The 23,130-nt window shown below is 51.5% G+C and overlaps 8 protein-coding genes across 8 annotated transcripts; 3 read left to right on the top strand and 5 right to left on the bottom strand.

The window, feature by feature from the left end:
• Positions 1 to 17: 17 nt before the first annotated feature.
• On the top strand, positions 18 to 1,478 carry MICPUCDRAFT_64206 (uncharacterized protein). Its single transcript, XM_003055882.1, has 2 exons — positions 18 to 296; positions 422 to 1,478. Exons 1-2 carry the CDS (start codon positions 114 to 116, stop codon positions 1,271 to 1,273), a joined length of 1,035 nt encoding a protein of 344 aa, XP_003055928.1. The 5' UTR covers positions 18 to 113; the 3' UTR covers positions 1,274 to 1,478.
• On the bottom strand, positions 1,430 to 2,735 carry MICPUCDRAFT_64208 (uncharacterized protein; the record flags this gene model as incomplete). Its single annotated transcript, XM_003056279.1, has 1 exon — positions 1,430 to 2,735. The coding sequence occupies one exon, from the start codon at positions 2,733 to 2,735 to the stop codon at positions 1,545 to 1,547; it is 1,191 nt and encodes a 396-aa protein (XP_003056325.1). The 3' UTR covers positions 1,430 to 1,544.
• Positions 2,736 to 3,702: 967 nt separating this feature from the next.
• On the bottom strand, positions 3,703 to 5,627 carry MICPUCDRAFT_64209 (uncharacterized protein; the record flags this gene model as incomplete). Its single annotated transcript, XM_003056280.1, has 1 exon — positions 3,703 to 5,627. One exon carries the CDS (start codon positions 5,625 to 5,627, stop codon positions 4,188 to 4,190), a length of 1,440 nt encoding a protein of 479 aa, XP_003056326.1. The 3' UTR covers positions 3,703 to 4,187.
• Positions 5,628 to 5,837: 210 nt separating this feature from the next.
• On the bottom strand, positions 5,838 to 6,707 carry MICPUCDRAFT_6369 (uncharacterized protein; the record flags this gene model as incomplete). The annotated part of the gene is made up of 2 exons (XM_003056281.1): positions 5,838 to 6,293; positions 6,378 to 6,707. Coding segments are annotated over 2 exons (786 nt in total), but the record flags the coding sequence as incomplete, so codon positions are not given.
• A 470-nt stretch (positions 6,708 to 7,177) lies between these two features.
• Positions 7,178 to 9,387, bottom strand: MICPUCDRAFT_64212 (uncharacterized protein; the record flags this gene model as incomplete). Its single annotated transcript, XM_003056282.1, has 2 exons — positions 8,944 to 9,387; positions 7,178 to 8,749 (listed from the first exon to the last, which is right to left on the bottom strand). Coding segments are annotated over exons 1-2 (1,579 nt in total), but the record flags the coding sequence as incomplete, so codon positions are not given.
• A 3,070-nt stretch (positions 9,388 to 12,457) lies between these two features.
• ISA2 (glycoside hydrolase family 13 protein) lies at positions 12,458 to 15,571 on the top strand. The gene is made up of 2 exons (XM_003055883.1): positions 12,458 to 12,738; positions 12,835 to 15,571. The coding sequence occupies exons 1-2, from the start codon at positions 12,493 to 12,495 to the stop codon at positions 15,424 to 15,426; spliced, it is 2,838 nt and encodes a 945-aa protein (XP_003055929.1). The 5' UTR covers positions 12,458 to 12,492; the 3' UTR covers positions 15,427 to 15,571.
• Positions 15,572 to 17,171: 1,600 nt separating this feature from the next.
• On the bottom strand, positions 17,172 to 17,408 carry MICPUCDRAFT_55210 (uncharacterized protein; the record flags this gene model as incomplete). Its single annotated transcript, XM_003056283.1, has 1 exon — positions 17,172 to 17,408. The coding sequence occupies one exon, from the start codon at positions 17,406 to 17,408 to the stop codon at positions 17,172 to 17,174; it is 237 nt and encodes a 78-aa protein (XP_003056329.1).
• Positions 17,409 to 17,958: 550 nt separating this feature from the next.
• Positions 17,959 to 20,046, top strand: MICPUCDRAFT_70800 (glycosyltransferase family 4 protein; the record flags this gene model as incomplete). Its single annotated transcript, XM_003055884.1, has 10 exons — positions 17,959 to 18,175; positions 18,253 to 18,313; positions 18,383 to 18,486; positions 18,555 to 18,605; positions 18,663 to 18,818; positions 18,878 to 18,997; positions 19,054 to 19,121; positions 19,186 to 19,368; positions 19,454 to 19,697; positions 19,774 to 20,046. The coding sequence occupies exons 1-10, from the start codon at positions 18,071 to 18,073 to the stop codon at positions 20,044 to 20,046; spliced, it is 1,365 nt and encodes a 454-aa protein (XP_003055930.1). The 5' UTR covers positions 17,959 to 18,070.
• Between the last annotated feature and the right edge of the window lie 3,084 nt (positions 20,047 to 23,130).

Consider the following 23,130-nt stretch of genomic DNA (forward strand, 5'->3'; position numbering starts at 1 on the left):
GTACTTTAATTCCCTTCCCCCCCACCTTTCCGGCTGCGCGATCTCTCGCATTGTATCACTACTTGAAATTGTGAGCAATCGCGTCCAAACCAGACTCACATCATCCTCTTAGAATGTTAGAGGCATTCAGGTCCCGAAAAAGCGGACGAGCCCCAAACTTACTTACCGAGTCAACGAAACAAGAGGAAGACGTTAGTGGAATTCTCACCAAAAAGCACGCTACCGAGAAACGGGAACATCGCGAGTGCAAGACAACAAATTTCAGGAAAGCGGTGCACGTTGACCCGGTCGTCAAGGTATTCGTTCGCTCGATCCTTTTCTGAGAATTGCGCATTCTTTTCTGAGAAATTGCGCAGATTTCTCGACAACAGTCTTTCCCTTCATAAATGTCTTTTTGACAGTTGCTTTCACTCTCATGCAGAGCGTCTACCGCTTCGTCGACAAAAAGTCGTTTCTGAATTGGGGACTCACTTCTGATTGGTTGGTGAGTGGTCCGCGTAAACGTCGTTCCTCTCTTCTGGCACTTGACGACAGGTCAAGTAGTAACAAAAGTGCGACAAGTACTTTTGTCAAAGATAGCAGGGAGAATGCAGATAGCGATGCATCCAGTGAAGGATATGGTGAAATGACCGAGGGATCTATTGAACGACTGCTCATTTTTTTAAAATCGATTACCGCTAAAACGCTAGCTGTACCACTTCCTATATCAACCCATCCTGAAGAAGAATTAAAGTCGAGGGCAACTTCTTGCGAAGCTCAAAATTTAGCGTCTGAACCGGATCCGAGCTGGAATTTGACTCGGTTTAGCAGCTTCATCGATATTGGGAGTGGGTATGGTAAGGTTGTCCTTCACGCTAAGTTATCTGCGAGGGTTCAATCTGCCGTCGGCATCGAATACGTTGCGTCACGAGCGGCAATGGCGTCAGAGACCATAAAAGAACTCACTTCCAGGCGGCAATCGTTTCTAAATAACGAAACGCAAACACTTCTTAGATCCGGCTGCAGATTTGAGCTTGGTGATGCCACGAAGTATGGAACGTTCGACTTTTCTCATGTCTACATGTACGATAAAGTTTTTTCTGAACGAACGACATCCCTTCTTGCGAAGCAGTTGAACCAGTCGTCTTACAGGGTTCTTGTGAGTTACCAAAGAGTCGAGGTTTGGCGCCGACTAGGGTTGCAAAACATCGCTGAAATTGCTGCACTTACGATGAGGACGACGGGTGGACAGAATTTTAGGGCGTATGTATACATCAAGACAACAATTATATAATCTAAGCTGCAGGATATATTTACGTTTATTGGCTATGTTGGCGCGTGCGATGCGCTACGTTATGCGGAAGTGTATGCGCTCATCATGGATTTTCAAGATGTCACGTGAGTGGAACTCACAAGTGCATCCAATATTGCGAAATTATAGATAGAAGATTACTTAAAGAATCAATTCAAATGCATACTGAATACCACATGCTGCACTCAACCCGACACGCAAGTGGCTATACGGGCTCAAAAACAAATGCTCTGTTGCTTGTCAAACTCAGAACTCAATCGCAAAAGCCTCTGCAATTCTCGTTTGCATAAAGTAAAATCTTCCCTTTTCCAGGCTGACTGTCTGCTCCAGGCTCAGTGAGGTGCCTAGGATGTGGTTTCCTGTCTTCGGGCAGCTCGTTCAAATCATGCGATAGAAGTGCAAAGAGATCTGTTCTCCCAGTTGGTGCCGGCTGCGGCTGAACACGCTTTGGACCCTGGCGAAGGGGCTCACCAGGTTTCGGATCGTCCACAAGAACATCTACGATCTCGCCCCGTGGAACAATGCTGGGATGCAGTTCTGTATAGTAATTCTTTGGAATTGGACGCTGATTCATATTGCAAAAATATGGCTTGACGTCGCCATTATCGTGAAGGACTTCTACTATTTCTACCGTTGGACGGTAGTCAGTGTCAACTTTTCGCCCACAGGCTGGGTCATAGAGTCTGTGCCCGACCCAGGCATCCAACGACTTGTCTTCGAGTTTTTTTGGCTGATTCTGGAGAGTCGCGAAAAGATCGGATCGACCCTTCCGACTCGCAGGTGTTTCTTGCATCGGTTTTCTTCCATTTGATGGATCATACAGGGGGTGACCTACCCAGCCATCTTTTGAATTATCCTCAGAACTGTATTCACCTTGTAGTAAGCCGTACAAGTTTTTTCGCCCGTCCTTCTTGGGAGATTTGGACTCACAGTTTCGTCCTTTTCTAGGATCCAGAAGTCGATTGCCAAGCCACCCATCTTTGTTAGCTGGTTTCTTACATGTATCAGATCTGCTTGTGTGGTCTGTGAACTGCATAGTGTCAAAGAGATTAACCCGGCCAGTGGGATTGGCAGTACCCTGTGCGACTTGGCGGTTCGCGCCTACATACGGACCTGCATAGGGATCGCTCACGATTTTCACACCCGCGGTACCACGCCTGGTCTCCCACTCGTCTCTGGCCACCTGTTCCAAACTTGTGTTCAGTCCTGCATTATGAAAGTCGCCTGTCAAAGTGTCCCTGCCATACGGTTGCGAGTTTTTTACATTCAAACTTTGGTTTCTCGTCAGTCGCCCACGATATGGGTCCAGATCTGAAAAAACGGGTTTGATCTCATTCGGTTTCATGAAAGATGGAGACCCAGTGGTACGCAACGGTGTAGAACCTCGTTTAGCACGTGTGTATCGTATCAAATCTTCGCTCCAATTTTCTCCATCTGTTTCCATATCGCTGAACAAACTAACCAGGGCACCCAGCCGCGGGACGTCAATAAATGAAAATAAAATAGCCGGTGGCGTATATGAATAAAAACGCCGTTCAACCAGCTAGAATGCGGGGTAGCTGAGGAGAGTCTGCGATATGGTGACCACAAGAGTACCTGCACGTTTTCAAAAACGTGAAAGAGTCGTTGAAGACTGACATGACAGGACGGAAGTACGTGTACACGTACTGTACAGTACAGTAACCGTTGTACAGCCAACTACTTTCGAAAGTACTTTCGTACTTTCGTACTTTCGTACGAAAATAGATACCTTCGTACCTTCGTAGGCCTACAACGTTGTACTGTACACGTGTACGTGTACAACACAGTATTTTAGTTGTACACGTGTACAGTAGATAGTCTAGCTAGTTGGGCCTAGTCTATTCTAGGGTTATGAAGGTACGTGTCGTTGATATGTGGGGTCGTATGTGTACAACCGGTGTTGGTCCTGCAGGGTCTGTCGACCGTGCGGAGGATATGGTGGGCGTTGTGTTGTGTTTGTCATCCAAAATGATATCCCAGCTATCTATGTTTGGAACAGCTACGTGTAGTCATTCTGTACATGTAATATTGTACAATTTGATACGTGTAGCCACTACACGTACACGTACACGTGTACAACGCACAGTACGTGTAGCCAGGAATAACCGATGAAAAAGTACAGTACACGTAGTTGTAGTTGTACGTTGTACAGATGTACTTTCGTACCTTCGTACAACGTTGTACACCTTTTCGGCGGAAACAGATTTGCAAACGGTGATATGATAGCGTCGGGAGTGCTACAACGTACAGTACGTGTACACGTACACGTGTGCTCGCGACGCTCACACCAGCCTCAGAGATCACATCGTGGGGTTGCTTACTGCGTGAGAGGACTACCCGTAGAGAAGTTTGTTCGCACTAGCTACAGTAGGTCACATGTTTTGCCCGGATGGGTTAGAGCTCAGTCTTATAAATCAAACCGACAGTACTACTCTAGACGTACACGTACTGTAGTCAGCTAGTCACATACCTTCCGGAAGAAAGTACTTTCGGAAGTACATAAATAAAGTACTCTACGAAGGTACGAAGGTAGCTAGCTAGCTACTAGCTAGTCTACTACTTTCGTACGAAAGTACGAAGGTAGCTAGCTAGCTACTACCTTCGGAGGTACCTTCGAAGGTAGCTAGTACCTTCGTACCTTCGAAGGTAGTGTGTAGCTGTGTACCTTCGCAATGAAGTACAAAGTACTTTCGTACGAAAGTACCTTCGTACAAGTACACGTATGTAGGGCTACGTGTGCAGCTGTACACGTACAGCAGTCGTACAGCTACAGTACGTGTACACGTACTGTACGTGTACTGTACAGGTACAGGTAGCACGATTTTTTTGTTTTCAACGAACGTTTCTCAGTCAAAAGTACGGCTATCGATGCGCGTCATGCCTCGTCGCCATTATCCTCTTCTTCGAGCTCGCACAGGTACTCAGTAACCGCGAAGAGAGCCTTATCCTTCCCCGGTACTCTTGCGCTGGCCGGTGATGCGTCGTCGCGCCAGCGAAGAATCGCCGCCGCGTCCAAGACGTCGCAGTTGTACAAATCCCGAAACACGCGTTCGAGGACGCCACTCGGATGGTTGGCGCCCGCGATGAACGCCTGCGTGGCGTGCAGCGTCGCGACCTCGCGCTGCTCTCGCGTAACCGCGCACTCGCTCGCGTCGGGGAGGTTTTTTCCCGCAACGACCGCGCGCAGCAAAGGCGCGAGCTTCTCGAGCGATGCGAGAGGCCCTTCCGTCGCCAACGCGTGCGCGTCCGGAATTGCCGCGCGCAGCGCGAACGCAGACACCTCGGCGACGAACGCCGCGGACGCTCGCGTGCGCGGCGGCACGTTCTTCTCGAGCGCGGCGACGCACGATGCCACGTCGACTGGTGCCTCCTTATAGGCGTCCAGCGTATCGCGAACGATCGTCATCGCGTCGTTCGCGTACTTCGCGAGGTCGTTGTCCCGGAGGACGTTTTCCTTCGTCTCCACGTTCTCCGCGTCAAGGTCACCGACAAAGTCTCTCAAGTCGACGCCGCTTCCGATCAGGGCGTCGGATGCGACCGGGTCGCCGCCGAGACGCGCGACCGCGTGAAGTGTCTTCACGAGCAGCGACAGAGCGTATCCTTCTCGCCTGACGTACCCTGGCTCGACGCCGTCTTCGCGCGGAGCCGCGTCTCCACAGTGGTCTGCAAGGGACTTGAATGTCAGCGACCCATCCGCGATGGCGCCGGCGAGGATCCTCGCGAGGCACTCGTCCGCTATCGGAAAGTCCATCATGATGTCCTCGAGGTTATCGAGCACCGCTCTCACGCCGAGCATGATCGATCCCGGCGATGCCGGACCGTCCACGCTGGTGGGGAGCGCGCGGAACAGCTTCGCGGCGGCTTCCCAGTCCATGTTTCTGCGTTCGAACCCAGACGTGATGAACGACTCCACGAACGTCGGGACTCGGCGTTCAAACTCGGCCCAGGATTTCATCGTCTTCACCGCCTCTGCCACGTCCTTGTCGTCGAAGAAGTACTCGATCATCACTTTCGATTCCGTCTCGAACTCCTCGTCCGACATCGGCTCCGTTGCCGCGGGCCGCGGCGTCGGCGAGGGCTCGTCCACTCGAGTCGCCCCGTCGGGCGTCGACACGCGCACCTCCGCTGACGCGCCGCCGCCTCGCTCACGGTCTCCTCTCGGCACCAGTGGCAACGCACCGCGCTGTTCACGCTCGTTGCCCCCGCCGCGCGGCAAGTCCCTCGCGCCGCTCCCGCGCGCGCGGTCGTCTCTTCGATCCGTCGGCGGTCCCCCACGGCGATCGTCGCCGCGGCGGTTCACGTCACCTCTCCCCATCTCCACGGGCGGCGTACTTCTCCCGCCTCGATCCCCGCCCCCGACACGCGATCGATCGTCCCTGCTGCCGCGGTCGCGGTCGCCTCTCGGTTCGTCACGTCTCCCGCCGCCGCCGCCTCTGCGGTCGTCTCTGCGGTCGTCTCTGCGGTCGTCTCTGCGGTCCCCACCGCCGCGGGGTCCCCCTCGCGCGGCGTTCGCCGCTTCTCTCGCCGCGTCCTTGTGAACGTCGTCTATCTTCTTCGGCCCCTCTTGCTTCCGTCGCTCTCTCCAGCCTTTCTGCCGCATCTCGATCACATCCTGGCACATGAATCGATGCCGGGACGATATCGAGTCGGACCGTGCGAGGCCGAGGATGCGCCGGAAATATGCGTCCATGTGGTCCTTCGCTCGCGCGTGGTCGAGTTGCCCGCCAATCGTGCTTAGAAGCTTACACAGCGCCTCGACGTCTTCCTCGTCTGGGTTCTTCGTCTCACCTAGGAGTTTCATTATGCACGTGTGCATGATGCGCTCCGTGAGCATCTGTTTCTTGAAGAGCTCGCCGATGAACCTGATGTTACCGAGCATTCTGCGTCGCGCGATCGTCATTCGCTCGTCTCGCTCCAGCTGCTTTCGTCGCTCCGTGAGCTCCTTCTCCGCAGCGGATTTTTCCTTCTTGATCTCTCCGTCCTCGAGATTCTCTTCGCCCGCCGCGCCCGCATCTTCGGCCTCGCCGGTGTTCCCGCTCGCGGCGTCGATGCTCTCTTGCTCCACTGCCTTGATCGCGGCGTCTCCCTTCTCGAACTCTTCCTGGCACTTGTTCAGGAGGACGCGCTTGAACGTGATTCTCTTTGGCTCCGCGACGTCCGGGTCCGACTCCGGATCTAGAAATTCAATATTCTCGGATAAGAAACGATCGCTGAGGTGCTGACACATCGTCGCGTACAGTTCCGCGAAAGTCGGCTCAGTGAGCGCCTTGTCGAATAGCTGCGCGATCAAACCGATCAACGTCTGCGCCGTGGAGATGCCCTCGTCGAGAACCTTCTCGAGCAACTTTTCGAAGTTTTGCGGCGTGAGCTTGTTCAGTATGGACTTGAACGACCTCTGCTTCCTCTCTTCCTCGTCGAGCACTTCTTTGTTCAAACGCGTAAATTTCTTCGATTCGTCAATCTGCTGCAACGCGGGAAGGCGCGGGTCGTGACGGTTGGACACAGGCTGACCATAGCCGCCAAAGCCGCCGCGGCGGTTCCCGCCCTTGCCGTCGCCACCTTCATCGGGGGGGAGGCCTTTGTGTCCCCACTTATCAGCTTTACCTCCGCCTCTGCTGCTGCCGCCGCCGCCGCGATTTCCGCCACCGCCGGATGGTCCGTTCCACTGCGGCCCGCCTCGGCTACTGCCACGTCCGCGGGCACCGCCGCCGCCCCCCCCTCCAAAACCGGGCGGGCACACGAATCCGATCAACGGCCAGTAATCAACGTCATCAGGGGCCTCGAGGCCCTCCGGAGAAGCTTGGCAGTTCGGGTTGCTCTCGAACGCTTTCAGAAAGTCCAGCGTATATTTGAGCTCGCCCGATCCGGACGTCGTCCCTGCAGGGGGTGCGCCCTCGGTAGGGGGGTCCCATGCGACGACAACGGCGGTTTCCTTCGCGTCGTTTTTCGCGGGCGTGGGTCCCTTCGCTTCTTCTGTCGTCGTCTCCGGAGGCGCGAAAGGTTTAGGGTGATCCTCCTCTGCGGGCGGCACTGGCTCGGACGCCGCGGCCAGCGCCACAGGAGGAGGCCCCGGCGGCGGCCGCGGCGGCGCGCGCGACTGCGACTGCAACTGCGACGTATCGTCCACGGACAGGCCTTCCATCGCGGCGTCGATTCTGCCTTGCTCCGCGGCGGCGGGTGTCGGTTTCCCCTCCGCCGCCGCGGCGTTCTTCTCCTGTGGTGGCGACGGCGTTGACGAAGGCAGCCACTGGGCGCCGCTCGGCGGCTTCGTCGCCGCCTGCGGTTGCGACCCCGCCGACGGGATCCCCGCCGCGGCCATCGCCGCGGCCATCCCTCGCTCGTGAGCGTACGCGTGCTGCGCGTACGCATGTGCCTGAGCCGCCGCGGACGCCGCCACCTCCGGGGAGCCAACCGCAAACGAACTTTTTCCGGGGTTGCTGCCACCCAGCGACTGCTGCGGCGCGCCCGCAGGTAGAATCGGTATCCTCCCAGGCGGCGCGACCGCCACCGGGTACGATCCGTGCGGCGGCGCGAGTGGCGGGGAAGCTCCGGCGTTCGGCCTTCCCGCGCCGTCCGGGACGCCGCCGGCGACCGTCTGCTTCTCCGCAACGTCGGGAGAAGACTTCGAAGATCCATCGGCCGCGATGGGCAGCTTGGACGCGTCCGCGGGTGGCGTGGGCGGCTTCGCTTTCACTTCGCCTTTAACCTCCTCCTTCGTGTTGGGGTTGACGATTCGTATCGCGCTCGACTTTCGTCGCTCGGGCGGAGGTCCGGGCTGAGAGGGTCCCTGGATCGAACCGCCAACGCCGACGCCGATCTTCGCGTTCCCTCCGGGTCCGCCGGGTCCGCCAACGCCTGGGCCCATCCCGCCGGGCGGCCCCGGCATCCCCATCCCCCCGACCAGTGCGCCCATCGGTCCTCGCGGGCCGAAAGGGAAACTCATCGGGGTCGGCGGCGAAAACGCGGACGGTCCGAACCCACCGGGTCCGCCCGGGAATCCCCCGTGCGGCGCGACGAAACCGTGGCTGGGGAAACCCATCGGATGCGGGCTTTTCCCCATCATCGCCGCGGCAGCCATGTGCTGAGATAATGCATACTGCGGATTCACACCCGGGGGGACCAGACCGGCCATCGTATTCGGCGGCGGCATCCCTTGCGGCGGTGACGCGCCGTGCGGTTTCGGTCCGACGGGTTGCGGGGCGTTCGGCTTCGGAGGGCCACCGCGGTCACCGCCATCGTGTGCCCCTCCCGGTCCTCCCGCGCCGCCGCCGTGCGGCATCGTCCCGAAAGAGAACGCCGGGGGCGGTTTGGTCCCGTCCGCGTCGCCGCCGGCGATGCCGTGCGGCGGCAGGTGAAGGCGATCGCGATCGCGCGGCGTCGGGACGCCGGGGCTGACCCTCGGCGGGGGCACGCCCGTTTGCGACGGCGCTGAGGACGCTGAGGGCGACGAAGAAGAACGGGAGCGGGCGGATACGCGCGTCAGTTATCGACGAAGAACGACGAGAACGAACCGGGCGTGCTCCGTGTCGTCATCGAAACGATCCGACAAGCTTAGGTCAGTTGGGGAAAAAAGAAAAAAGAGGCGGCGAGGCGAACGACGAGGCGACGTGCGCGTTGCGATCGCGACGTACCCGGCATCGATGATCCGTGTTGAGGCACGCCTCGTCCAGCGGACGTACAATACGGTGAAGGACCGCGTCTGCGAGGCGGGGTTGAGGACGCGAAGGTCAGATCGAGGGAGTTCGTCGACCGTCGAATCGGTCGGATGTACGCGTGGGGCGGGCGCGAAAGCGAGGGGAGCAATCGCGAAAAAGCGGCGGCGTCGAAGACGGACGTCGCGCTCGCGCGCGCGACCACGACCGACGCGCGCGCTCGAGGTGCGCGAGTGTCGCTCGCTCAGAGTCGGAATACTGAAGCCGCGCGCTCGCGTCCGCGCGCGATCGCTAGAGGGCGCGAGGAGGACGGGAGGCGAGCGACGAGATCGCGGGATGTCTGCCGACTCGCGGGGTCCGCGCCGCACCTTGGTTCCGGCAGCGTCGCCCTGTCACTCATGCGAGCGCGCGAAGAGTGTGGGGCGGACGTCGTTACTCGCTAAAGGGTATTGGGGAAGGCGAAGAAGCGGTCGATGAGAGATTTGAACAGCCGCGCTCGGCAACCAAGTGGCGTCGCCGCGTCGTCGCGCGGCGATGCGATGAAAATATGACCAGCTTTTTATACAGTGTTACGTGTGTACGTGTACACGTACAGTACACGTACAGTACAGCACTGGACCACCTTCGTACGAAAGTACCTTCGAAGGTACTTTCGAAAGTACTTTCGTACGAAGGTATCATTCTGTACGAATAGAATATCTATCCCTTTGTACTTTCGTACCGATCTACACGTACTGTACGTGTACGCAGACCAGAACGTGGTCTTTCACCCGCGTTAAGCTTTTGATCGACTCTTGCGATGAAAATACCCTTTCAGCATTTTTGATCGGAAAACCTGCAGCGATCGATTTGTCGGTCGCATATTCACAGATCTGTGAATATGAATGCGGGCGAAAAACCGCCTTCTGGTCTGCGTAGTAGGGAAGTATTCATATCGGATAGGGCTACTTCCATAATTACCTTGTAGGGCCTCGCGCCTACAGTACATTACATGTACGGAAGTAGGGCTATCTATACTTTCGTACTTTCGTACGTTGTACTGTATGGATTTGTACTTCCATAGCTTCGTACCTTCGTACGAAAGTACGAAAGTACTTTCGTACTTTCGTACATTTTTTTTTTGGACTGTGCGTATCTATCTACAGTAAAAGTTGTTTATGAAAGTACTTTCGTACTTCCGAAGTACGGAAGTACTTTCGAAAGTACTTCCGTACGAAGGTGGAACGTGGAAGTACTTCCGGATAGACAACTTACTGTACCTTCGAAGATACTTCCGGAAGTATCTATTTCCGGAAGTAGGGCTTGTATTCTATCTTCGTACGTACTAGCCCTACTGTACTTCCTACGAAAGTACTTTCGTACTTCCTTACTTCCTTCGAAGATAGAATACTTCCGTAGTTGTACGTGTACACGTACAGTACGTTGTACTTTCGTACTTCCGGAAGTATTCTACTCTCTACGAAAAGTACTTAGGTATTTCCGTACGTGTACACGTACGTGTACAGCTGTACACGTACAGTACGTGTACTCGTAGCACAATATCCCATTGAGTATTGTTGTGTACTTCCGGAAGTACGAAAGTACGAAGAAACTACTTCCGTACGAAGGCACGGAAGTATCAGTGAAGTATCAGTGAAGTATCATATTACAGTAGGCAACTAGCTAGGTACGAAAGTACGAAAGTACCTTCGAAGGTACGAAGGTAGCTAGCTAGGCATCTTCGAAGATAGGGCTAATAACTTTATCATATCATACAGTACACTACTACTGTACTCTGTACGTGTAGTGTAAGTTGTTTTTTATTCCACTTCTGTGTTGTTGGTTCATGCAATAAAATAAACAATACGGAAATAATTAACATGAACTCACAGTACACGTGTAGCGTACAGGCCTACGCCCTTTAAGCCCTGAATTAGCGTGAATTGACGGAGCTTAAAGGGTTGAACCCTTCGGGTTCATTTCACCCTTAACTCTGTCGCATCAACGCTAATTCAGGGCTTAATAAGTTTAGTGGATATCAGCGAAAGGATATGAGCTTATAAAGGATATTAAAAGGATGAGCGCGCGGTGTGCTGTAACATCACGCAGACGCCGTTTTTGGCTCTGTAACTGAACGGCATGTTAGATGATATCATCCTCGACGTGCGCGGATCGACCGTGTTCGTGTCTGAATCGCATGAGCAAAGCATAGACTGGCGCGATCGCGTCGATTTGTAAAAGAGCATTTTTCTTCGCAGCTACAGCCTCGACCCGCGGAGTTCAACTGCCGACGCAAGCGATCGTGTTTTTTTTGCGTTGCGCGATATTTGAATATGTGCGTATGTGTTCATGCGATATATTCACGAAGTTTTTTTACGTTTGGAACTGTTTCCATGAAGTTTCGACGTCGCGTACGCGAGCTCAGGAGACGGCAATTGTTTCGTAACGCCGAGTCTGTTTTGCAAAAGACGAATCTGTGCGCCGTGACAGCCTGATTCAGCGCCCCAGGTGTATAAAACACGCTGGAATGATCGATTACGCTGTCTAGTCGATGTTCGCTTTTACGCGCCGGCCGCAGCCGCGGCGCGCGCCTCTCTGACTGTCCTCGCGCGGCGCGGCAGTTAAAAGGATGAGCTCGTCAGTAGTTCATCCTTAAAAAAACGTACTACGCTCTGCCCATTTGCTCATACGCTCATCCTTTTAGATCCTTTCTAAGCTCATATCCTTTCGCTGATAGCCACTACGAAGGTAGCTAGCTAGCTACTTTCGTACCTTCGTACGAAGGTAGCTAGCTACAAGTACGAAGGTAAAACAACTTAGCTACAGTATGATACGTGTACGTGTACTCGTAGCTACAATGCTGTTCGCGGGTCGCCCTTGGGCACGTTTAACGGCGCGCGCGTGGGCCGATTTGCCTTTCAAAATTTTCGCCCCTTGATCGTGAATCTCCGGTCAGCCTCGATGAAAAATAATCACCGATGCGATGAAAATTTCCCCACCGGGAGGACGCGGTTTCAACGTTTTTTTTACCCGACTAATTTGAAACTGGCGAACGTGACCATTAGGGCGACCCGCGAACAGCAATGTACCTGTAGCTAGCTACCTTCGGAGGTACTTTCGAAAGTACCTTCGTAGGCCCTAACAAAGGGCAATGTTTTTATTTTGGAAGATGCGCTAATTCGATTCCACCTAAAAAACCATAGAGTACGAGTACGCACAATTTCGTGTGGAATCTTAGTATGATACAGCATTTTCGCCTAGCGCATAGCGCGGAAGTGAGTGGCGCGTCTGACTGACGCTCATACAAGAAATTAATTTAAAAAACAAATAAGCAAGGGTCCAAGAACTGATCCGCGCCACGCGCTACGATTTCGGCATACAGTAGTTGTAGTTTAGCGCATCTTGTCTACGTGTACGAGTTACAGTATCAAAGTGTACTGTAGGCTACGAGTACTCGTACCTGTAAATAAAACTGAACTCACAATTTCGTTTCCGTTCTTGTTTACAGTCTTGTCGCGCTCGCGCTCGGCGTGATAGGCGGTCGCATGCATGGTCAGCGCGACAAGTACCACTAGAACATTCGATATCATATGTCGACGTGTGTCGCCCACCCATATAGCGCCGTCGTCGGTAACGCCGGCGGGGGCGAGGGAGTCTCTTACAGCTCGTCGCCGCCGTGCACTTCTGACTGTTTTTGCCAACTCCACCACGGGACACCTTCAATTCGCGCGTCCGTCAGGCAATGCAAGGGAGCCATTAGCGAAGTACACATTTCATACTGCAGATGGAAGACTGGCAAGTGATTTTGCACCGAGGCTTGGTAGCCATCATCATCTCCCTATTCGCCTGAAATTTGTTAAAGGAAACTCTTAGTCATGTTTCTCTTCCCAGGTCAACGCTGAAACTGAAGCCATCAACGATGAATATCGCGTCAAGGTGGAAGTCGCGGAACACGTCAACTATGATATCATTGGCAAGCCGAATAAGTCAAGCCTGACACACCTCTCCATCCACTGGGGCCTGCATCGCGAGTGGCTTGACGAATGGTTGTGTTTACCAGATCTTCCACGGGGCCATGAATTCGATGATGTCGACAGCAGCAGACCTGCGATGCGAACTTCTCTAGCGACACGCCCAGGAGATGAAATATTTTTTCGTGGTGGATTCCCGATGCGCTCTGCGCAAGCCAAATTCGAGATTCCTGCTTACTTTGCACCACTTGAACTTGATTTTGTCCTCGTGCGCAAAGATCCAGTCACCAACATTGAGAGCATTGATGGACCGAGAACAAATAATACACGGCATGCAAGTACATTTGCGTTGCCACTGGGCATGGCAGCTGGAGTACCTGCCCCTCTCGGTGCCTCTCGGCTATCGCCTGAAAGAATGGGTCCAGGTTGGGTAAACTTTGCGTTGCATTCTGCGACGGCAACAAAGGTAACCCTCATCCTGCAGTGGACCAACTGTGGTGAAGCCCCAGAAACGTTAGAACTAGCGCTCAATCCCACGACTCACAGAACAGGTGACATCTGGCACGTCGCGCTTCCTTTTGGCATGCAAGAAAGCGTTCTCCCAGTCCCGGTGCAAGGATATTTCACGGATAAGTACCCTATGCAAACTACCACTACTACAGCTGTGTTGTACGGATATAAGTGTGATGGAGACACCACGCAAGACGGTTGGCGATTTCATCCAGCGCAAGTTATGTTCGACCCGCGAGCAAGTCTGTTAGTGCCACCACTTGGTCCTTTCCCAGATCCAAACACGATTGTTCCAAGGTATATGGGCTCCCTTACTGACGTGTTGAATGATGGTGCTTTCCAGCTTGCAAAGTACAGGGCGCAAGATTTTGTAGTCACAACAGCACATGTGCGGCAGATTCCGGCGCAGGAGGTGATTTATGAACTCTCAGTCTCGGACTTTACTGCGCACACTAGTGCTTATCTCCCGCCTGGACAGGCAGGAACATTTGCTGGGGTGCTATCCAAAGTTGACTACATCGTTAGCACCGGTGTAACGACAGTCTTGCTTCAATCTGTATTCACTCCCGGGAATATGCATATTGGTGTCTCTTCAGAAGGGGCGCCCATTAGTTTTTTTGCGCCCAACCCGGCATATGCCAAGTCAGGTGGTAGCCTGGCTGTGCATGAACTGCGGGAAATGGTTCGTGGACTGCATTCGCATGGTATTGAAGTGTTAATGCACACAGTATTGACATATATGGGCGAAGGAACAGATATGGACCCTAACAGTGCCAGTCTCCGCGGCATTGATCCAGTCAGTTACTACAAGGTTGGGTACTCAGGAGTTTTGGAGGCAAATGAATGTGCGCTGGGAGCCGCAGTGCTCGACTCGAAGTCTACAGCAACTCAGGGACTCATTTTGGACGCCCTTCGTCACTGGCGCACAGCTTTTGGCATCGACGGTTTCATATTGCACAGTAGCTGTGACTGTGGTGATTCTGCGTGTCAGGCAAGTCTGCATCCGGTGGTCCTTGAGTCAATTGCACTAGATCCAGTGCTAGGCGGTGTAGGAAAAGGAGCTAGCGTGCGCGTGTTTCTCGGTCCAGGAAGGAATCCAACGTTATCTCCGCATCACTTCGGAGGTTTTGGAGAGGTGAACGCTTCATATGGCGATGGCATTGCGCAGTTTTTTGAACGTATTCCAGGATCTGTAGGTGCCTTCATGTCGTGCATCTGTGGCTCGGCAAACCATTTTCGTAAATCACGGTGCACGTCTCAGGGACACGTGTTGAACACGCTGACGATCTCCCCCAAGGACATGTCACTTGCAGACCTAGTATCTGAGTTAGGGACACGCACTAAATTGGAACCACGACTTTCTGGGGTAGTGCTTCGTTCGATGTTGGTGTGTCTTTTTGTGTCTGATGGCATTCCAATGATATCATCCGGGGACGAGTATGGTCACTCCAGCTTCGGCCAAGTTTCTTCTTTAAGCTCGTCCTTAGAAACTGAACCAACAGTTTTCAGGTGGGATGCCACAGCCAAATACTCTGAGGGAGCGTGTATGCGTTCCTTCATCGCAGCTCTCTGTGCATTTCGTCACCGACGTGCCGATCTCTTTAGTGCTGGGGGGAATAATGTAAGCTGGAGCGGGCTAGATGGGGCAACGCCAAATGCTTGGAATGACCCTCTAGCACCATCTGTCGCAATGTGCCGGCGCACTGCTTCAACACTCTCACGCCAGCTGAGGACGACCACTCAGGATGTTGTCGTGATTTTCAATGGCTCAGCGGAGTTAGTTCCAGCAGTGGTAGGCCATCCACCACCTGGTTTTGTGTGGGTCCGGGTCATAGACACCAGCCTGGTATTTCCATCAGATTGTGCTCTCACGTCTGTGACTCTGGCCGGGCCTCGAGGTACCTACCTTGTTGCGCCTCACACTGTTCTAGTTCTGGAGATGGCCCCTTCTCCTCTGGAACATGTTAATCCAACTGCTGATTTGGCTTACGTTGATCGATAGATAATTCGACGATAGATGATTCAAACACTAAGTAGCTAAGACTAAATCTAGAGACTCTTCTGAGGTACTTCCGGAAGTACCTTCTAAGATACCTTCTAAGATACCTTCTGAGGTATTGAAGTAACAGCCAAATCGCCACATTGGTAAATGGTTGAGGTCATGCTCATGTACCATTCTTTGTGGAAGATGCGTTTTTTATTCTTAGGGCTACGTGTAGTGTACAGCTGTACACGTACACGTACACGTACACGGCGTACAGCCGTACACACAATTCAAAAGCTCACCCACTTCGTTCTACTACGTGTACAGCTGTACACGTACGTGTACGTGTACAGCTGTACACGTACACTTCGTACTTTCGAAAATAAATACTTTACGAAAGTTGGTGTGTAGCTGTGTACAGTACACGTACGTGTACAACTATTACTTTCGTACTTATTCGTACGGAAATACTTTCGTACTTTCGTACGAAAGTACGAAAGTACGAAGGTACTTCCGTACACCGGAAGTACAACTACACGTACAGTACGTACGGAAATATTATCTATCTTCGAAGGTAAGTTGTTACGAAGGTAATAAACTTTATTGTACAGTACGTGTACGTGTACGTGTACAGCTGTACACGTACGAAGATAATAGTACACGTACTACACGTACAGTAACGTACAAGTACTTTCGAAAGTACAACGTACTTATCTATTTCCGGACGTACTGTACACGTACATGTACTGTACACTACGTGTACGTGTACTGTAGCTAGCCAGCTACCTTCGAAGGTACTTTCGTAGCTACTAGCTAGCTAGCCAGCTAGCTAGCTTAGCTACCGAAGGTAGCTAGAATATTTCAGCAACTACCTGTACTGTACACGTACACGTACTGTACTACTGTTTATAAACTACACGTACTGTGTGTGTGTGTGTGAAGATTTATTGTACATGTACGTGTACGTGTACGTGTAGCGTGTAGCCGTGTACGTGTACCTTCATATTCAAAAAAATAACGTAAAAATCTTCGTCTTTGTTGTACGTGTACGTGTACAACTACAACTACTGTACGCGTAGTTGTACACGTACACATACAACGTACACGTACGGAAGTACTTCCGGAAGTATCATACTTCCGGAAATAGCCCTACAACGTACGAGTACGTACTTCGAAGACTCTTCGAAGTACACGTACTGAAGTACTTTCGTACAACGTTGTAGTGTGCAGCTGTGCACTTTCGAAAGTATAGATATCTTCGTACGGAAGTACGGAAGTATTACTGTACCTTCGTACGGAAGTACTTCCGTACATGTGTGGGCTACACGCACGTATTCTATGTACGAAAGTATCTGGTTACAAATGTACACGTACACGTAGCCCTACACGTACACTACGTTGTACTGTGCAGTACGTAAAAAACTGCGTCATATCTGTACGTGTACACGTACGTGTACTGTACAGTACACGTGTACGCGTGTACTTTCGAAAGTACGAAAGTACTTTCGTACTTCCGTAGGTTGGATATCATAGTACGTGTACAGTACATGAGACTGAGCTCTACAACATATCTTCATAAAAATACACTACAATTGTACACGTAGTAAAAATACACTAGTTGTATGTACATGTACACGTACATATCTATCCATCCGGGCAAAACAACAATTACTACAACGCGGTACACGTACTGTACACGTACGTGTACACGTACGTGTACGTGTACAACGTAGTGCGAGCAAACTTCTCTGCGGATAATCCTCTCACGCAGTAAGCAACTCCACGATGTGATCTCTGAGGCCGGTGTGAGCGTCGCGAGCACACGGAGCCGGGGCGGCGTGGAAGTCGCATGCCGTGTCGGACTCCATGAAGAGGATTTGCGCTGCCGCGCCCGCGTGGAAGTTTTCAGAGTCACGTGCGGTTCTCAGCGCGTACGAGATGGGCGCGCCTGCAATGCGGTTCCCGAGGTCGGAGACGAGCGCGACGGAGATGTGGCCCATGATGCGTCGTTTCCAGTAGCTTTTGCTCCTCGCGATGGCGGAGAGCGTGGCCTCGGCCGCGGCAGCGGAGGCGGATTCACCGGCAGGGACAGTTCGGCTCGCACCGTGCTCGGCGAGCTAATACGTACAGTACACGTACAGTATGTGTACAGCTGTACAGTGTACACTGTACAGTACCTTCGTACGAAAGTACTTTCGTACTTTCGAAAGTAGTGTAGTGTACTTTCGTACGAAGGTACTTTCGTACTTTCGAAAGTAGTGTAGTGTACTTTCGTACGAAGGTACGAAAATAGAATAACTTACATGTACGAAAGTACTTTCGAAAGTACTTTCGTACCTTCGAAGGCAGCACTCAACATACCACTACACGTACGTGTACAGTGTACACTACACAACTGTACGAAGGTACAAAGTACTTTCGTACTTTCGAAAGTACTTTCGTACGAAAGTACTCACATACTGTACAGTACTTTCGGAAGTAAATTCTACGAAGGTACGAAAGTACTTTCGTACTTTCGAACGAAAGTATCATACAACACAACTCGTACGAAAGTACCAACATTGCCTCTTTCAAGCTCGAAAAAAACTCTCGGGACAACTCCTGCAGGTCATAGGAGCACGAGTTCGGTAGAATTTAGCTTCTCTTTTTCGAATACTCGGGTATGACCCGAAAGAAAGTAGCTATCATACATCCCGATCTCGGTATCGGTGGAGCTGAGCGTCTCATTATTGACGCCGTGTTAGAGTTAATTGCGTTAAATTATGACGTAAGTGAAGCAACCAAAGAGAGGCACTTCTTGTAAGAGATAAAAAAATACTTTTTCCTCACATTGTCAACGAACAGGTCGTATTGTACACTGGATATCACAGTACACACGCCTGCTTCGAAGAAACTTTGTTCAAAGGTGAGTGTGGATGCGTTCTTGCAGATCGAGTTCGCGTTTTTTTCGTCAACGCGGTTCTTCGTTCCGAAGGGAAACGAGAGAAGTGGATTCGTGTTCGAGGGAGTTGGATACCTCGTCATCTAAATGGGCATTTTCATGTTCTTTTTGCCAACTTGCGTTGTATGTGGGCTACAGTGCGTTCTGTTTTTCCTGAAATCAATAGAATGTGTCTTATTGGACCTGACTGGGTGACATCGAGTAGGCCGCTATGTTGATTAGTGAACGTGGCGTGGACATAGTCCTTCTCGATCAGGTGAGTGATGCGTATGCACTGGCAGTCCTGATTGCTGATGATTTGTCACTTGTTAAGATTTCGTCTCCGGCACTGCTTCTCCGCATGTTTTCTTCAACAAAGATTGTTTTTTATTGCCACTATCCGGACATGCTACTGGCGAAGCATAAATCTTTCGCTCAGGGGGTGTACCGAAGCATCTTTGATGGCTTGGAGCGAATCACAACTGGAATGGTGCGTTATTGCGTGTCTTCTTGTTTAACGAGTACTCACCAACGTACACAAACTTCTAGGCACACCACATATTTGTGAACAGCTATTACACAGCGGATATATTTGCAAAGACATTTGAAAGTGGTTTCGCACGCGGTCGTCAGCCCACTGTTTTATATCCTGCAGTCTCACCGAAAAATGTAAACTTAGTATAATCATATATTTGTATTTCAAGTTTCCAGTTTTCAAGTTTCAGGTCAAGCTCCTGCCAAAATCTCTACTGTCATGTGAATTCCAACACAGGGGAAAGAATATCAAAAGCTAGTGCGTATCTGCTTTGTTCAGTAACGGATAAATGAATCTGATCAACTTTTCTTCTGAATTTAAGCGATTATTTTTTATCCATTAACCGTTTTGAGTATAAGAAGAATCTTGAACTGGCACTGAACGCATATGCAGAATTTCGAACGAAACTCGCAGATCCTTCAGTTCAAGTCAATCGAATTCTCTTTGCCGGGGGTTATGATAGTCGACTTTCTGAAAACGAGGAATGTTTCTTCCAGCTACATCGGCAAGAGTTGAAACCAAATTTTATCTCTCTTTGTGTTTGTTATTGTGATACCTTCAGTGTATCTGCTGCTTGACTGTTGCTGCCGGAAAGCTTGCTCGCTCGGAATATCTGAAGAAGTTGTGTTCTTGCCTTCCATTAGCACGGAAGAAAAAAACAGCCTTTTGCTGCATTGTTTTTGTGTCATTTATACACCAAAGGATGAACATTTCGGTATTGTGCCCATCGAAGCTATGTCAGTCGGGAAACCTGTCGTAGCTTGCAATAGCGGTGGCCCAGTTGAAAGCTGCCGAGACGGTGTGACAGGTTTTACATGTCCTTCTGAACCAGAGGTATTCAATGTTCCATTCAAGGATTTTTTTCTTCTTCTCCAGAGCCTACCCCCTTTCGATTGATCCTCTCGAACAGGAATTTGCACGCGCAATGAATCACTTGGGTGATGGGCATAACAAGGCAGACCGAATGGGCTATTTAGCGCAAGCTCGCATCATGAATGTGTTCAGCAGAAAGTCCTTTGGGGAGGAACTTCATTCTCATTTGACGTACTTGTCATCAACTGCATGTTTCCCAGCCGTCTTTTGCTACCCAGGCAGATTCTTTCTTGTCTGTATTCTGCTGTACTTCATTACTTGGGTTATTCAGCGAAGCACCTTCATAAAAATAGATAGTTCAAAGGATTGATTTCATTTTGTCTAAATAATTACAGTAGCCCTACACGTACATAAAGAACGTATCCCTAGCTATCACCTTTTGCAAATTAGTGTCCCCCCTCTGTGGCTGTGGCCGGAAAAACCGGCCACAGAAAAACGGCGATGCGCGATGCTTGCGCGGCGCAGCATGTCGCGTAAACAACGTCTTTCGAGCCAGTTTTTCGCGTACATGCCGGTTCCGTCGATAGGAAGCGCGAACGCGAACTCGTTTTGACCGAAACCTTCTCGAGGTTTGCGCGCGCGCGCAATCGCGATCGATCGGCCACAGCGAAAAGCCACAGAAAAAACCGGCCAAAGCCACAGAGGGGGGACATCTGCAAATGGTGATAGTGTAGCCCTACGTGTACACGTACTGTCCACATCGCCCCGGCTCCGTGCGCTCGTGAGGCTCACATGGGTTCCATGAATCCCGTCGTGGGGTTGCTTACGACGTGAGAGGATTGTTCGTAGTGTGGTCTGCTCATTTAGATCACATGTTTTGCCCGGATGGGTTAGAGCTCAGTCTTTTTGTAATCAGATACACACTGTACAGTACACACTCCGGACCCCACCTGCGGTAATTTTCGCTAAAAAATACCCAAAAAGCTGTTCGCCTCCCCCCACCGTTCTCGACGCTGATTGGCTGAAGTTTTTGCGTTGACCGCTGCTCGCGACCCCATCGCGCAGATGCGCGCGCGGCGAGGCGCCTACATCGAAACAGACGCATCCTCGACGCGCTCGCGCCCTCGGCAACACCCGTACGAAGCCCCCGAGCGGATTTTCAGCGGCAGAACGCGATCACGCGCGCGCGGAGCTTGGGGCGAGTTAGAGCATCCGCGTTTGGCCGCGATCGGCCTGATTCGCGGTCCGCACCGCGCGCGTCGACGCGCGCGCGCTCCAGACTGAGGGAAACCGCGATTCGCTTCCTTGGCGCCCTGCCCATCGTAGTTGAGAAGCGACCTCGCGCTTCAGGTTGGACAGAACGCGCTCGGACGCGCGCGCAGCTTGGGGCGAGTAGGACGACCCATCGCCTTCATCGCGTGAAAAAAAAAAGCGTTCGCGAAGGTGGCCCGACCGATGAAAAAACAAAAAAGAAGGGCTGAATCGAAAGAGCAGCGCGCCGCGAAACCTATCGACCCTTTGAAAAAGGCCCATTCCGTCTCCCCCCGCTGTTGACTCCCTGTCGATGGAGCAGAATTCCGAGCATATGATTGGACAATTGGAGCAGAATTCCGAGCATATGATTGGACAATTGATAGCATTGACCAATCAGAAGCGTGGAGGAAAACAGGAACTCAAAAAAAAAAGCCAAAATTTGCTACGTGTACGGGCTGAGCTGGGAGTGTACAGTACACGTACGTGTACTGTTTTGCCCGGATGGCTAATAGCTACACGTACAGTACCTTCGTACGAAAGTACCTTCGTATGATAGCTACCTTCGTAGCTAGCCTGGTCATAGGATACAACGTTCGTTGTACAGTACAACGTACTGTACCTGTACTGTACATGTACACGTACAACGTACTTTCGAAAGTACTTTCGTACAACTTTTACAACTTTTTATCCACGTGCGTATGACATATTTATTTCCGTACGTGTACGTGAGAGGATTGTTCGTAGTGCGGTCTGCTCGCTTCTAGATCACATGTTTTACCCGGATGGGTTAGAGCTCAGTCTTTTTGTAATCAGATCTACACACGTGTACGTGTACACGTACAGTACACGTACAGTACAAGGGCATTCATAATTTTTCAATAAATTTTAATCTTTAGTTGTACACGTACTGTACAGTACGTGTACATGTACTTTGAAAGTAAGTTGTTACTTTCGAAAGTACGAAAGTACGAAAGTACGTTGTACTTTCAAGTTGCTTAGGTACGAAAGTACGAAAGTACCTTCGAAGGTAAGTTGCAACTTAGGGGCTACAGTACTGTAGTACACGCACGTGTACACATGGGCAATTCGCTTGCTCGTATCGGCAATCAGTCGTACAGTAGATTCCTCTATAAATACATAAGATAATTCGAAAAAAACCAGCAAAAAAACGTACTCGTGACGAAAAACACGTACACAAGGGTATGCGCGAGCACCCGCGCGCGAAACACTACTCCTCCGCGCGCGATGCACGTCTGCGCGCGAAGCTTTGCACGATGCCACTACTAAGGCATGCGCACAACCCTATGGTGGCGGTTTTTCGAATTTCGCGCGCGTCGCGAAGAAAGCGCAGATCTTGCCAAGAATCGCGATTCGTGACGACCGCGTACCCTTCTCGCGGCAGAGAGCATGAACGCGAAATCCCCCACCATAGGAAGTTCAACCTTGATGCCTGGAACAAGATGGTGCAAAAAAAAATCGTCGCGATCTCATTCGAGGAGGGAGTAGTGTTTCGCGTCGAGGATCAGCTCTTTAAGATCGCTTCATCGTGCCACAACGCCTGGACGGGCTGTAATATCATGATATTGAAGCATTTTCCACTATCGCCCACGCCTCTTTCATCTCTTCTTTCAAGAACATGTCGTGGTACAGACAAACTGGGCACACCCACGTGCCATCATCCTTGAAGTGTTTCGCGCGCGGGTGTTCGCGCGTACACTTTTGTTCGTGTTTTTAGTGACGAGTACCTTCGTACGTTTTTTTGCTGTAGCCCTACACGTGTACCTTAAGGTCACGGTCCGCTACCTGTAATTAAATTTCCCGTGCCAATAGTACGAAATTTAGATAAAAAAGTCGCCGAGGGGTCCGAAAACCGCCTTCCAGGCCTCCTAAAATCGCGAAACTTTGAGAGGGCATTATCGACATGCTGGACAACATCGTGACAAAGTTTCAAATCAATCCGCGCAGCGACGGCGCGTGGGCGCGTACGAAAGTACGTTTTTGAAATTTGTATGCGTATTTAGTATAAATTTCGTACTTTTGGCACGGGAAATTTAATTAGCGGACCGTGACCTTATATAACGTACTTTCGTACGCGCCCACGCGCCGTCGCTGCGCGGATCAGTTTGAATCTTCGTCACGATGTTGTACATTATGTTGCAAATGCCCGCACAAAGTTTCGCGATTTTAGAAGGCCTGGAAA

This window comes from Micromonas pusilla, assembly GCF_000151265.4.
Source record: "Micromonas pusilla CCMP1545 genomic scaffold MICPUCscaffold_2, whole genome shotgun sequence".
Taxonomy (NCBI): domain Eukaryota; kingdom Viridiplantae; phylum Chlorophyta; class Mamiellophyceae; order Mamiellales; family Mamiellaceae; genus Micromonas; species Micromonas pusilla.

Bases quoted from the DNA above. Each gene is read 5' to 3' on its own strand.
- MICPUCDRAFT_64206 (XM_003055882.1), top strand. From the start codon at position 114: ATGTTAGAGGCATTCAGGTCCCGAAAAAGCGGACGAGCCCCAAACTTA. The intron at 297-421 runs GTATTCGTTCGC...ACTCTCATGCAG, and splicing joins ACGTTGACCCGGTCGTCAAG to AGCGTCTACCGCTTCGTCGA.
- ISA2 (XM_003055883.1), top strand. From the start codon at position 12,493: ATGGTCAGCGCGACAAGTACCACTAGAACATTCGATATCATATGTCGA. The intron at 12,739-12,834 runs GCAAGTGATTTT...TTCTCTTCCCAG, and splicing joins ATACTGCAGATGGAAGACTG to GTCAACGCTGAAACTGAAGC.